General features: G+C 36.2%; 1 protein-coding gene across 2 annotated transcripts in view; it reads right to left on the bottom strand.

Annotated features, from left to right (window-relative positions):
- Positions 1-12235: 12235 nt before the first annotated feature.
- COL28A1 (collagen type XXVIII alpha 1 chain) overlaps positions 12236-16030 on the bottom strand; it is a 130435-nt gene continuing 126640 nt past the window's right edge. Inside the window, exons 34-36 of one of the 2 annotated variants that reach the window (XM_039878025.1) lie at positions 15523-15724; positions 14009-14185; positions 12236-12921 (exon numbers count right to left, since the gene is read on the bottom strand). In XM_039878025.1, coding sequence (XP_039733959.1) covers positions 14013-14185; positions 15523-15724 — 375 coding nt within the window. In that variant the 3' untranslated portion in view covers positions 12236-12921; positions 14009-14012. The remainder of the gene's footprint in view (positions 12922-14008; positions 14186-15522; positions 15725-16030) is intronic. The other variant, XM_039878026.1, reaches the window with a different exon arrangement.

The raw sequence follows: 16030 nt of genomic DNA, 5'->3' as shown, positions 1-16030 counted from the left end.
ATCTTCATCATCCTAGCAAACAGAAAACCAACTTTCAAAACTGTAAGACCATCCTAGATGAGCCAGCCCTCAGCTGACCCCAGATAATCTAGTGAGCATAGCCAGACCCAGATCAGCAGAACCACCCAATTCATCCATAGTTACATGAGTGATAACAAATGCTGTTGTTTCAAGACACTGAATTTTAGGGTTGTTTGTACTGATACACCTATATCCCCTCTTGTCTTTTTCCTCTTAATTCCCCCCTAACTACTTGAAAGACCACACTATGTTTGCTCTCTTCACTTCCTTATTTCCCATTCTCTCCTGTACTCAGCTCCGGCCCTAACATTCACTCTTCCAAGAGTGTTTTTGCCAAAATCTCCATGACCATTCTGTTAAATTCACTAGACTCAGTTGATGTAAATCTTATCAAATTTCTTGATATCATTTAGCAACACTGACTTCCTGTTTTGGCTTTTGTGCTCAGATACCACACTCCTGACCCCCAGATCTCTCCCTGTGGAGATCCTTGGTAGGTTTCTCATTGATTTCCAATCATCTAACATTGCTGTTACTTGGGAAACATGTCCTCGGACTCTACTCTTCCAACTTTATAATCCTTCCTGGGAGATCTCATATACTCACTTCCATAAAACTGCTATTACTTTTGTGATTTGATCTCTATTAAAACAAAAACAAAAAGGTGCATTATTTAATGACCACATAAGAATCACCATGCTATTTTGTTTACCAAATTTAACCACGTTATAGGTGGTTAAGAAGTTGCATGTATTAAATATAAAAATATAAGACTATTTCATTTTTCTTGGCTTGTTGAAATTAGGCACGTTTGTAATCTCATGGATTGTTTCTATTGACAGATATTTTCTTTCAGCTCTCTGAACCTGTTGTGACAATGCCTTCTGACCCCTATTGTTTTTGCTTAGAATCAGTTGTTAATCATATTTTTGCTTCCCTGTATATAATGTGACATTTTTCTTTTGTTGCTTTTAAGATTTTTGGCTTCAACAGTTTGACTGTGCTTTGACTAGGTGTGTTTTTCTTTATATTTATCCTGCTTTGGGTCCATTAGCTTCTTGGATCTGTAAGTTAATTTTTTTTCACCTAATTTGAGATGACCACTATATCTTCAAATATAGAATATTTTTATCACCCTTAAAACTCCTTCGTGTCCCTTTGCAGTCATTATCTCCTTCCTATTAAATTCCCCATCTCATGCGGTCCAGAACTTTACATTTTGTCCTTTTCATCCTCAGAAGCTACCAAAGCTAAAGTTTAAGACATTCTGAAATTACAAGTGTTGTGTGGCAAAACCAGCTCCAAGGTTCTCGTAATGAATCTAATTTCCCATTTTCCTTTAGATTTTTAGCCTTGTTATCCCTCAGTATCTCATATCTCATTAGCAGTTTGATGCTTTTTAGAAATCTTTTTCTAATTTTTTTCAATTATTTCATTATTTCTAGCAGGAGGATTTGCTCAACCAAAGTAGCCCTGCTTATTATCAGGAAGAAAAGTCTCTAATTTTAAATAGGTTATTTTTTTAAGTTAAAAAAGAAAAGTTTATTTACTAAAGAACTTTTCTAGAAAGATACATTCTTTCTAAAATGATGAGAATATAAACAATAAAAAAACTCTCCCTGTGAAAGGCCATACAATGTTGTTTGAATTGGAAATAAAATAAAGATTTTTTATTGTGGAAGTAGAAACTAAAGAAAGCATATATAAAGTACCAGACTACTCAAGGCTTTTAACGTGTCCATGACTATTTTATATTTGATTGTTCAGGAAATTAAATGATATCATCTAATATCTTACAGTAATTAATTAGAGAGGCCTTTTTTTTTTTCCAAAATAAAATTAGGGTAAATTCATTTATTTAAGAAGCTCATTTAAGATCTGTATAAAACAAAATGACCTGAGGAGAGGCAGGATTTGTACTAGGAAAAAAGGTTTAAGAGAGATATCCATTAATTTGAAATTAACAGTTCTAAGAAAGTACAGATAACAAATATATCAAAGTAAAAACTTTTCTCCTCTTTGTGCCAAAACTTCACTTAGAATTATTTGCCAGTGCCTTTTGATACTGGAAATATAAATATTATCTAAAGACTTAAGTTGAAAATCTTTGTTATCTTAAGATATTTAAAATTGTTTTTCTTTATCAAACACATCAGATAAATCGGTTGAAAATATTTTCTGGCAGAGCCGAATTAAGAAACTTGTCTCCTGACTTCTACTTCTTATACTGGTTGGTTTTCTCACAGAGATGGATAATTATTAAAATTAATTGTAATGTCCACACTAACAAAGAAGAATGTACATGGGCTTTTAATTAGCATTTAGCCACACTGGCCAGTGAAAGAAATGACCAATCTCCTTCTTGTACCTGGTGCATGAGCCCTCTTTTAAAATGCCTGGTTATAGTCTCCATCGGAATGACAGAAGGCCCTCTGTCAGGAAGCAAATTATTTCTTTCCAGGGTGGGTGGGCTTAATAATTGCAAGCTTCTAAATGCCTTGAACATAGCTTCTGCTTCTTCTAATATCTTTTCTAAGAAAAAATGGCTGTTCTTCATATTTTACTGCTGTATTTCTAAAAATGTTCTTAGTCTCTAAGTGGCTCCAAGAAAGGTGGTACCACAGACTTCGACCTAAGCATCCCCTCTCTCTTCCTGCTATTTCCTTTTGAACTAGCACTTCTGTGACTTCTCCCAGCCCACACCACTGCAAGAATTCAAGTCACAATTAGCTACAATTAGTTTTCAGACCCAGATTACAATTCATTATCATCTTATTTGTGCCATTAGTAGATGCCATGAGGGCAGTCCTATTTGAGGGCCAGACAAAAGGGAGCCATTTTCCTGAAACGTTGGGAAAGGTTTCATCAAAGATGTAATATTTAAGCTAAGTCTTATAGAATACATAGGAGTCTGCCATGCAGAAAAGAGATAGAGGAAACAGCAGGCATGAAGACACAAAGGCAAAAATACCAACAACAAACCCAGCTTAGTACATTTGGAGTTATTAAGCAGAATAGCTGGAGCATAAGGTGGAGAGGGAATAATGAAACAGGATGAAAGCTGGATTGCGAAGGGGATTATAAACCCTGCTGAGAAGGTTGGACCTCATTACTTAGGTAATGGGGAGTAAAGCTTTGAAAATAATCTGATTTGTATCTTAGAGAAAAAAACATTTTTGATGATTCTATGAAGTATTAATTGGCACAGCAACTAATAAAAGTAAGGAGGACATTTAAATATAGTGTAAATTAGCATGTAGAAGAGGGAATAGATTTGAGAGAGACTTCTGTGGTCTAGTTGGTAGGATTTGGTGACTTATAGAATCTGAAAGAAAGGTAAGAGCTGAAGGTAAGCTTGGAAGATTGGCTACATGATGATGCCACTAACTGAGATGGGGACAATAAAACTGGGGTTCAGAAGGACTTGGAGTTATTGTTGGAACTATGCCAGCTCATTTGTGAGTTAAGTAGTATAAGAAGAGGATAACATCTCCACCCTCCTCTCAGACCCACTGCACCTTTTCCTAAGAATAAGTGATGCTAATTTGATTGACCACATTCAGGTCACCAAAGTAGTACATTTACCTCTAGACAGGGGTAATGCGTAATATTAAAATATTAAAATTCCAAGCACATAAGGGGTAACTAGTCTCTGTAGAGTTCTATCTTGCACTCAGGCCAAAGATGCGTCAACTCACTCTCTCTGTCTCTGTCTTTCTCTGTCTCTTTTTCCTACAAGATACTTTTGAAAATATTTAACAGCTTTTTTTTCTTTGTGAGGTATAATTGACATATAATAAACTGCATTTATTTAAAGTTTAGAATTTGATACATTTTGAAATATGTATATATCCACTTGTTTTCTCCTTCCTATTTCATTAGTTTTTACTTTGGTCTTTCTTATTTCCTTTCTTCTACTTAATTTAGAATTAATTTTCTCTTCCTTTCTAGTTTCTTAAAGATGGATGCTTAAGTCACTGATTCGAGACCTTTCTTTTCTAATAGTCATTTAGCGATACAAATATCCCCCTAAGTACTGCTTTAGTAGCAAATTTTGCCACATTGTGTATTTGTTTTCATTTAATCCAAAACCCTTTAATTCCCTCTTTGATTTCTTTTTAGAGCTTTGAATCTAGAAATGTTTTATAGAGTTTGGAAATATTTGAGATTTTTTTCAAATATATTTTTGTTCTTGGTCTATTATTTAATTTCATTGTGATAAGAGAACATACTTGGGCCCAGTTCCAATCAAGGTGGTGGAGCAGGTAAATACCATGCTCACCTCCTCCCATGACTCCATCAGAATTACAACTAAATTATAGAGTAATCAACCTGAGGAACCACCTGAAGACTATCTGAACAGAACTCCTAACAAAAGATATAAAAAAAAGGCCATGCCAAGACTGACAAAATTGTCAGTGTTATAGTCAATTCAAAAATTTAAGGTATTTTGTCTTGATACCAAGTATTCAACTAGAATAACATAAACATATTTTGATAATTTTTTCATTTAAATGCCAAGAGTTGGCTTCAAATAAAATTTTAAAGATATATTTAAAAAAGAAAAAGAGAACATACTTGTTATGATTTGAATTCTTTTAAATTTATTGGCACTTATTTTGTGGCCCAGAATATGTACTCTACCCAATGTTCTGTGAATCCAGTCCGGCTGGTGTGACAAGCATTGTTCCTGGCCCAGTGTTAGCACCTGGCACTGCTACCTCTAATCTTTTCAGTTGCTTTGGTTTCCATCTTTGAGTAGTTTCCTTATATGCATTTATTCATCAGCCTTTAGCTGAATACTCAAGCTGAACCCTCCATAGATCTCCCAAGTTCTTGCTCTGTGAACTTCTCTCCTTTCTAGTACTCTGTCCTTATCCTATGAATTCTAGCCGCCTTGGTCTTCCTGGACTCTCAGCTCTTTTGCATCAATCCAGGGAGTCTGCCAGGTTCTGCCTTAGTTCCCCCTCCATGCACAGTAGACTGGAAATCAGCAGGCTGGAGCAATTTTAGGGTTTACTTCATGTTCTTTCCTGCCTACTGAGGATTGCTGCTCTTCCTCGGCTGATTTACAGCATTTTGCAAGGTGTTGTTCCCTGTATTTGGTGTGTTCTTGGTTCTTTCAGGAAGGAGGATAAATCTGGTTCCTGTTACTACATCTTGGTTAGAAGCAACATTGTTCCTCTTTCTCTTTCTTCTTCCAAGAAGCTGTAACAGTAGCCATATCAGATCCTTTTTTTTACATGGGAAGAAACTCAGCCATCTCCTATAGCCTCACTCTTCTCTCACATGTCACCCAGGCCAGGGGCTACAGCCTCCCATATATAGCCAAGGCAAGCCTAAGAGTAAGACTTTGTATTTGTCATCTTTCACGGTGGTAAGAAACAACCCCAAATCTAAGCGACTGATGAAAAGAAACATTTATTTATCACTCACATGACATGAGAACTGCAGTTGGTTCCAGTTTTGCTAAGCTCAGCTGGATTGGCTTGGTTCACCTGGGCTTGCCTGGGCTCAACTCTATCCATCTTTTAATTCCAGAACCAAAGGTGGTGCCATGCTATTTTCTTGGTGAAGGTCCAGAGCAAGAGGCACAAAGAACACAAACACATTTAAAGCTTCTGCTCAGTCATGACAACCTCACATCTGTGCACATTCCATTGGCCAAAGCAAGTCAATAGCCAAGCCCAAAGTCAGATGTATGGAAAAGTACACCCTATCTAGAGGGAGTAAGGCAAGGATAAAGAAATAATTATGAACAATTATAATCTTCCATAACTTTGAAGACTTTCTCTCTCTGGCTGTATTGTCTCTACTATGTGCTCTGCTAGCACAGCTGACCTTTTTCATGGTACTGAGCACATAGTAGAATTTCTCAAGTTAATATCAATTTGACATGTATTTGACTCTTTTGTGTTTCCTCCACTAGGAAATAAGCTTCATAAATGCAGAAATGGCATCTGACACATAGTAGACAGTAAGTAACTTATATATGAATGAATGAATGAATGAATGAATGAATGAATATATTTCTCTACTTACTTTCCCAAAGTATGAAGTAAGATGCTAGATGGCATTTGGTTAGAAACTGTTTGGGATGAACCAGCCTAAGACCAAAAGATGCTACATAGTCCAGCCATGCTTGCTAGAGAGCTGAACCTGGCTCTTGACTCAAGCATAGACAATGATGTGGAGTTTTGCTTTCCTCTGCCATTCTCTGTACATATCCTGTGGACATAGGGAGCTGGGGTTTGGAACAATACTCGGACATTTCTGGGTTCTTTGCATAGTTCCAAATGAATGCCTTCCACAACCACACCCAGTTTTAACATTTGGCATTCTGAGTGGCCGCAGGGAAGCAGAACACCACGTAAAAAGTTCAAAGTTCCTGTGCTGGACAAAGTTTCTGGTGCTGTTTAGAACTTCACACTATATCCCTGTGAACCACAGGGCTGGGTTAGGCTCCCACAGAGTTCTAGTACAGAACTTTTAGCCTATTTGTTCAGTGTTCGGAGTTTGTACTGGATTGGGTGTCCCAGATTATCTCATTTTGTACTACATTCAAGAGTGATGTCTGGGGATTCGTAGCATTTCCTTGGATATGGCACCTCTGGGATCCACATAGGGCATCTTTGGGCACAATAACTTTAGGATTCACTTAACACATTGTTGGCAACAGTACTCTCTAGAAAATCATATAGCATTTTCTTGGGCACCCCAAATCGCCATGACCATTTATTTTCAAGTTGGTTTTGGCTTTGTCTGTTTGGGGACAAACTTAGAGTGGGCTTCAGGGATATTGGTAATAATCTATTTCTTCAGCTAGGTGGTAGATACACAGGTTTTTATGTGGTAATTGACTTTAAAATCTAATTATATAAAACATACATTGTTTTGCACATATAAAATATTTCACAGTATAAGGAAATGAAAAAAAAAACGAGAGTAATACAGATTAAAACTAAATCAAGATTCTGTTTTCAACCATCAGATGAGTAAAGACAAATAACTGACAACACTCAACAATAGTGTGGAAATGAAAAAGAAGGCGTGCTCATAAGTTGAGGGAATGTAAACTGGTACAGTCTTTAAGGATGGCACTTTGACACACTTATCTAAAGTGCGTAATCTTTGCCCTTACAATTTTCCTTTATGAATGTCTTCTACAGATATACCTGCACAAAGAGGGAGGGAAGGGAGGGAGAATTCCAAAGGGAAATGAATGGTGCTCTCAAAAGTAGCCAATGGTTGAGGATAACTGAATTGAAAAACACATATATAGACCTGAAGAGAGCTAACCTAGAAATGTAAGCAGCAGTGAGGTCCCGAAGGACCTTGAATACTATGCTACTAAGTTTGCTCTGTATCTCAAGATGGAGAGCCCCTGTAGCATTTGGAAGGAGAAAACGATCAGGTCAGATTTACTATAACTCCACAACACTGAGCGGATAAAGATCAGAGGTGAGGGATAAGGGAGCTAGTTTGCAAGCAATGACAGACTGAGAGTGGAGAGGAACAGGAAGACGTAAGATGGACCAGCGGCACTGAGCAACTGGATGCAGGGAGCAAGGGAGAGGAAAGAGTCTGCGATGTTTCTCAGAGGCCAGACGAGGTCACTGGCTGAGGGACTGTACCATTTACAGAGAAATGGAATACAGAGAGGTTGCTGGTTTGTGGTGAAGGTGTAAAGTGGTACAAAGCAAATTTAATAGACTTGGCCTCTGGGAAAAGATCAAGTAACATTCTAAAATTTGGAGAGGCACAATTTTAATCAATTTTACTGTTTGTCAATATTTGTCTAATAACAAAGAATGTAATACACCACAGGAAATGTCTATAAATTCCAATATTTATTTCTTGGAAGACAGGAGATGAGACAATTACATAAAGGCAAGGGTTGCTGTATTTTTGTGTGTCTGTGTTGTTTTTTTTTTCCCCCATGAGGGACATGTTCTGTTCTGTTCTGTTTTGTTTTAAACAGCTGAAAGCAAGTCTGAGCAGTGATTTATTCATTATAAAATCAATTTGAGAATAAAAACAATTTTCAGATACCGGCAAACTATAGCACTCCTCACTATGATGCAAGAGGGCAAAACAGACAAATAATAAATTTAAGATAACACCAACTAATATGCTAAGGAGGAAATAACTGGAGAATTCTGTTAGTATTTAAATATAATGTTAAGAAACCATGAGTGCAGAGTTTAAGGGCAAATTTGAAGATGGCAAAAATAAAATTGAATCCTCCAGTCAATTTCAGAGAGAAATAGGGAGAGAAGTCTTTGTTGTCTTTGCAATCCACAAGCCTAATTTACTATTTAGAATTCCTACTATTGTAATCTCTCTCTTTTTGCTTTCAAGATAGAGGGCAATTTTCCCATGTCTTCTGTTGATGTGGCGGTCATCTTAGGTTTTCATATTTCATAGGGATATAATATTTAGAGCAAGGGACATGTTGGTTTGCTTCACTCCCCTCCTCTCGCCACTGTGAACACCCTCACATGCTGCGGGATGCTCAGAATTAGAGGATAGGATGGTAAAAGAGCCATGGAAGGAGGAGAAGCTGTTGAAGCAGCCCGAGTAAAAGAGGATGGATATAGCGACGATCTTAAATAAGACAATCATTCTTCAAGGCTCCACAGGTCAGAGCAGGAGTTTGTTAGAGTGGAAGCTCTGGGAGACATTGGCTCAAATTGTAGCAGTGGAAATTGGTGTTATCTAAAGAATGAACTGCTGGGAGATAATTGTCCTATCAGAAATGTTCACCCTAAGAATGCCCAGTCATCAGGGTGTTTGTCTGAAGTATATAAGAAATAGAAGAGACATAGGGTTAGAAAAGTCTAAGGATCCTTAGAGATTCTAAGAGCCTTTATTTCCTTAATCGATTAAAGCAGGGTTCAAAAATTCCTAACTCTTAGAGTCTGGTGTGACTTTAAATGAATTTATTTAAATAAAGAATTTTTAAAGATATTAATTTATACAAAATGATTAATAATGCATTAAAAAATCAAATCAGTTCAATATTTTTGTTAAAACCTGAAATGCCATAAATATGTGTGTGAAATTTGATTTGGGACTATACTTGTTTTGATGATCATACACACATACATTCTAAAACATGTTCATTTTAGTGACGTACTAAAAGATATTGTAAAAATGGGGAGAAATCTTGGACACTTCAACAGCATTAATCCATCTTTGCATTGCTATTCACAATAGATTTTCAGAGAAAAGGCATAAATAGTTGAACACCTAAAATTCCAAATCAAATAGTCAATAGAAGACTCTCTCCTAAGGCTGGCATAATTCAGAGGTCTTTTTGCTGGTTCTCAGCCAGGATTCCTCAGCAGAATCCCTTGTGGATATTTCAGCTTCATCCCAGATCTACTTAGCATGCATTTTTCTGACAGTTAATGAAGCTGAGCATCTCTTCATATGTTTATTGGCCATCTTCTTTGAATTGCCAATCTCTATCATTTTTTAATTTTTTCTTTTATTCTTGATTTATAGGATCTCTTGGTTGATTAGAGATATGAAACAATTTTGTTTCATATTTACATATTACTTGCAAATATTTTTTTCTAATTCTTTGATTTACTTTTCGTTGTGTTTAGGATAAACATTAAGACTAAAATTAGGCCTAATTGTCATTTTATAAATTTAGCGTGCTCTTCAAACACCTGATTAGAGCATTTCTTGCAGTCAGCAAAGCTGAGATTTCAACTGAATTAAAGTGATAGAAATGATCACCTAAAATATTTTAACATTTCAATGGACTTTTTTTAGTGTTAAAATTCTTGAACATCATTAGTACTTGATAAAGTACTAAGAATTTCTCACTGTTTTAATTTAAAATGGAGACTTCTTTAGGTACACATCCTTGTTTCTAGCACATTTTGTACACAGTCTGTGAAAATGGAGAAACAAAATGTCCTGTATCTCTCCCCATCTCTACTGACCTTTTAACTAGCTTAAAATGAAAACATAAATCATCATTCTCTTTTCCAGAATTCTCAGATTGTTCAATTCAGCCTTTTTGATCCTTTATCTAGCTAAACAACACTCCCTCTGACTTTGCCCTTTGTTTTGCTAATCGTGATGGGGGAAGAGTGGAGCTGGATGAGAGAGTTTTGACTCACTGACAGAGCACTTTAATTTTCCTTTTGAAATGGTATGATTTTTTTCTGATCTTTTTTTATTCCCTTTTTCCAAGTAGTTAATTATTTATAATTTTCCTTTTGAAATGGTATGATTTTTTTTCTGATCTTTTTTTATTCCCTTTTTCCAAGTAGTTAATTATTTATGTAATAAAAAAAAAAGTGAGTGCTAATATTTTTAAAAATCTATTGAGTTCTTCCTATGTTCCAGGAACTAGGGGACACAGATAAATAAGGCATGTCTTTGGTCCTAAACTCAGAGAGCAGGCAGAAGACACAGATACAGTACCGGAGCAAAAAAATGGTCCCAACAATGTCCATTCCGTAATCCCCTGAACCTGTAAATAGTTCCTTACTTGAAAAAAAAGAGACTTCGTAGATGTGATTACGATTAAGGATCTTGAGATGGGGAGGTCACCCTTGGTTATCCAGGTGGGCCCAGTCTAATTATATGAGTCCTTGAAAGCCAAGAGCATTCCCCAGCTATAGTCAGAATCAGAGCAATGGCCAATGGAAGAAATGCAACCTGCTGTTGCTGGCTTTAAAGATAGAGGAAGGGGCCATGAGCCAAGGAATGTGGGCAGCCTCTAGAAGTGGAAAAGGTAAGGAAAGAGGTTCTTCCCTAGATCCTTCAGAAGAAACACAACCCCACTGACACTTGGATTTTAGCCTGGTGAGACCTGCATCAGACTCCTGACCTACAGAGCTGTAAGATAATATGTTTGCGTTGCTTCAGCAGCCAGATTTGTGGTAATTTGTCAGAGCAGAAAAAGGAAACCAATGCAAATGTTCTCCACTAAGTGCAAGGCAGTTCCTACTCAGGGTGGAGTGGAGCATAAGCCATGTGCTTTGGGCCCTCAGTGTTGGGCATGGCCTAAGTGATGAGAAAGTACCAGAAAGGAGGAGTGGAGGCCTGCAAGTTGTTCTTGAAATATTAGGATTTTGTAGTCACAGAAGGAAGAGAAGGATGCTTCAGACAAAGGGACGAACACCCACGTCAACATTACAACATGTTTACATGTCAATCTTCTTGTGGACAAAGTCATGAAAAGCTTGAAAAAAGGAATATAAGTACCTCCGCTTCTGGCACAACAGCAGGCCAGATACTCTGAAAGGTCCTTCTACTTTGCAACATCCATATGGTGAGTAATATATGCTTTTTAATGTATTGCTGGGCTTCTAGGAAATTTGAAAATACCCAAAGCTCTCCAACCCACAACAAAATATATAGTAATGGCCATTGATGTAGCTCAGACTCACTTTATGCTGAGGACAACTAAAAAGATGAAGAAAAAACAGATATTACCAAAGTGCTAATAGAATCATCAGGAATTACCAGCTGAGAAGATGGGCACCTAGGGAGGTATGCTGAGCACCCAGAGGAGTTTTCCACCCAAGAAAAGTGGCTGAAGGCTCATCAGCATAAACAAGGAACAAAAAGTGTCAGCCATAAAAGAAAACCTTGAGTAAATTTGACTGCATTAAAATTGAGAACTTCTGTGCATTTAAAAAAAGAAGAGTAAAATTAAAAAAGGCAAGCCACAAGGATATTAGCAACACAAATAACGCACAAGTAATCTGATTTAAGAATATATAAGGAAATCCAGAAATTCAAGGAAAAGACAATCCAGTAGAAAATACTTCTGCAATTATAAACATTTCACAGAAGTAGCAGCAGCACAGATGGTAAATAAATATAGCAAAATGTCACCAGAGAATGGCAAATTAAAACAAGATACTGTTTTATACCTACTATTAGTAAAATGAAAAAGGCTGACAATACTTGGAATCAATAGAATATCAAGAAATAAGAACTCCTATATACAACTAGTCAAAGTTTATAAAGAATTGGTTCAAACACTTTGAGAAAAAGTTTGATTTGGTATGACATACTATTTTTGAATGTTTACATATCCTGCAACCCAGCCTTTCCATTTTTGGGACTAGCTCTTAGAAAAACACTCATGAATATGCACCCAAAGCTGTACATGAGCATTCACAGCAGATAGAAGAGTAAAAAGAATAAATAGAAACAATTTAATTGGTCACAGACAAGACAGTGGTTAAATAAGTTGATTTATATTCACACAAATATTATACAACTGTGAATGTAAAAGAATGTGTATGAATTATAATGTAAGAACATACCAAGTTTCAAAGAATTACATATCATGAAACAAATTTTCTAAAGTTTCAAAAAACTAAATAATAAATTAGGAATATATTTAGATATTTTTAGAACTATATATGGTAAGACATATGGATTAATTATAATATTGAAGGAAATAGCAAGTTGCAAAAGACTAGAGTATGACACCATTTTTATAAAGTTTTAAAATAAGCAAGACTGTTTGGTTTGAGATACATAGAGATATATGTGGTTTTACATGTAAAATTACATATAAAAACCAACAGAAAATTGAAATGGTAAACACAAAATTCAAGACGGATACCTTTGGCAGGAAATAGGGGTCTAGGATGGTAGGGGGCACACAGGAAGCTTCAACAGAATTGGTTCTGTTTGGTTCATTTCTGTGTGATGCGTTTACTGGGGTTCATCATATTATCATGTTTTATAACTTACAAGTACATTGCATATATTCTTTTGTAATATCAAATATTACATAATAAAAATTAAACAAAATTGTACGAAATTATTTTTGCTAAGATGGCTGTTCTTCCAGCACCTCTGTCCTTGAGTGCTCTTTTTTTGTACCACTGACCTTGGATGAGGGTCACAGGCCTGAAAGAAGAAGAAAGTGTGTTGTAAGATGACATGTACAAATGCTATCTGAGTTCAACTTAGAACTGATGATCTTCCCAGACTGATGTCACAAAGTTATTATAAAATGACAGTCAATCCTTTATTACTCTGTTGGGTCATATTTCAATTTGGTGGCTCATTTTTCAGTGAAAGACCTATCTTTAAAATAATCTACTCAAGAGTAGACATGGGCTTTAGATAGTTCTTGGCTATTGATTGACTTCTCATTCCATCCCCCTAAAATTCAAAGTCATATTTACATATTTTAAAGGAAGAGTGGGAAAAGCTGCATTTAAACTACAGTTATTGTTTTCAATATATAGTTTAAACACAATAAAGGTTTGTTACCAAACATGTTGGAGGAATTGTAATGACAGTTGTTAATCAGATTGAGTTAAATCATTTTAATTCATCTTGGCATCTTACTTTCAGGGCAAGTGAGGCAAAAACCTAACCACTATCACCACCCCAACTTCTATCCCAGCGCTCTCATCTCTCAGAACCATTCTCTCTTTCTGGGTTTCCCCCAGGAGGGATATTTTTCTTATCTCACTACCTCCTATGCACCAGCATACTCCCATCACTTCTAATTCCCAAACCCAAGTCCTTTTCTATGATCTACCTTTAGCTACGGTGAGGGGTTTGGGGGACTGAACTGGGTAGAAGAGACCAGGGGACTGGGGAGGAATGGAGAAGGAGTTTAATCCAATATAATACATAAAAAAAGGAATTCATAGGAATCAGAACCACATAGCAAGGTGTGAAGTTGATACTAAAGCCTATGTCTTGAGGTTGCACAACCCTGAGTCACAAACCCCAGCTCTGCCATTTTTTATTTGGGTGACCATTGATAAATTCTTGCTTCTCAGAGCCTCTGCTTCTTTATCTGTGATAATGGTTAATAATACCTACATCCTAATGTGGTTGTAAGGACTTGATTATGTTATAAATTGTAAATACTCAGTATATAATCAAATATGTATTCAGTGAATATGTTGAAATTATAGAGTTTCTTTCTAGGCTTGTTGATAAAGATGTAGATTTGACTCATTACAGGTTGATTCACTTACTTATCCTCGAATGCAGATTTCTTGACATTCCTTTTCACTGTTGAATCTATTTCCTGAGCCGTTACAGCCACTGAACCAAAAGCGGGCACAGGAGTTGACCTGTTGGTCATAATACCATCGAACCACATATCCGCTACAGTTTCCAGGTTTTAGTTCTTCTAAACATCTAGGATCTAGGTTGACAGAAAGATAATGTGTTATTATAACTTTTTCTTTCACTGAAAAGATGAAAATTAAAAGCTCTGTAAAGTTTATTTTCCATGCACACAAACACACCAACTAAAAAATATTGTTCTAAGAAGGGTTCCTAATACCCAAAACATTTCTTCTACCACCTGAAACTCCACCATTAGATATTCATTACTTTAAAAATGAAAGTTTTTAATCTTCATGAAACTCCATTAAAAATGCATAGTTCCTTGAAAGTGTAATGCTGTGAGCCTTTGTTGGCTAATACTCTTGTGGAGATGAAGTGACAGGAGAAAAATAGGACTTCTTAATTTACTTTGAATTTGACTTAAAATCAAATTAATATTTGAAATATAGATGATTTGATCTTTTGTATACATTCCTTTCTAGTTTGTTCATAGAAAGCACCACTGATATCAAAATTTTAAATAGAGCAGCTCTTGCAGGATAATAAAAACATGACGTATGTCGGTTTACAAATCGATTTTAGAAACACATCTACTATAAAAAAGCAAAGAAAAAGCTACGACAATAAAACTATTTGTAAGTCCCTTTTTATTTCATGGTATGTCTTAGTGCTTTGATGGGTGTTTCCTACATGAAGAAGTGATTCCAAGGTGAGAGAAGCCACAAAAAAATATCAAATGCTTTCTGGTTTCTGTGTTCTATGAGATAGTGTATATGTTATATGTTATAAAAGCTTCATTTCTTTCTCCATCTCCCATAATCATTACCCCAGATTTGGAATATGTCTCAATTCATATACTCCCTAAAACAAACTAAACACTCCTTAAACCAATTAGAAAGGTGCAGAGGACTTTCACTACTCTTACTCTTAAAAACAATAACTAAATAATGTATATCATGTAACTTGTTTTCAAACCAATCTATGCTTCTTTGGGGCAAGGATGTCTCTGACATGTTCTTCAGAAACTATCTAATCATTAATTCCTATAGATATTATATGTTGATGAATCTAGATTCTAGTTTTTTTTCCTCTTCTAGGGATCAAAAACTCAAATGTTTATATGTGTAAAGGCCACATGTTAGACAATAGGGAGTGGAAGGGACTATGGCAAACATGAAAGCACAATCTAAAGGCATTCAAATTAAAAATAAACACTTTAAGACACTAACATTTTTTATTGGCCAAATTTGTTCCACTGCCAGCCAGTTTTCTAATTCTGTATATAATAAAGTGAAAAGCGTCTTTTGTCCTCCCTGTTTAGAGTCAAAACATGTTCTCTCTGAGATTTTAGAGACCATCTCTTCTGTGCCTTCTTCACATTGTAGATGCAGCTGACTGGCATATATATCTTACCTTTGTGCACCAAATTTTCTAGCTGTAAGTTCGAAATGGGACTTGGAGTTCTTGTTTTCAGACCCTCTGTCTCATCCTCAGGGGGGTTGAGCAATGGCCCCTGGGCGGTGGCAGCCTCAGATGAAGGAGTGGTGGCCAAGCTGCCAGCCGAGGTAGGCTCCAGAGGCTCTTTCTCTTTGTCCTGGGTTCCAAGGACACTGACCTATACAAAAAATTCACAATTTTAGTTTGAGTGATTTCAAGTCAAAAAAGTAGTTTGTTTTGAGGAGGATTTAAGGAAAAGTTCCACATTGCTGCTTCTCTTCAACTCTCTAATAATAATTATCTCAAAAAAGAAAAAAACTCAGGAAGTAATGCCTTTCTATGTCATGCATATCTGAATACCTAAATTATGGATTTTCTCACCACTTTAGGTGTAATTGTGTGTACACACACACACACACACACACACTCACACTCACTTCCCACTGCCACACACACATGCTTTTGTGCTGGGCCTTCCAGAGAG

Source organism: Pteropus medius, unplaced genomic scaffold (assembly GCF_902729225.1).
Source record: "Pteropus medius unplaced genomic scaffold, Ma_sr-lr_union100, whole genome shotgun sequence".
Lineage (NCBI taxonomy): Eukaryota > Metazoa > Chordata > Mammalia > Chiroptera > Pteropodidae > Pteropus > Pteropus medius.
Note: the sequence above shows the minus strand (reverse complement) of the source record. Positions and strands in the feature narration are given on the sequence as shown.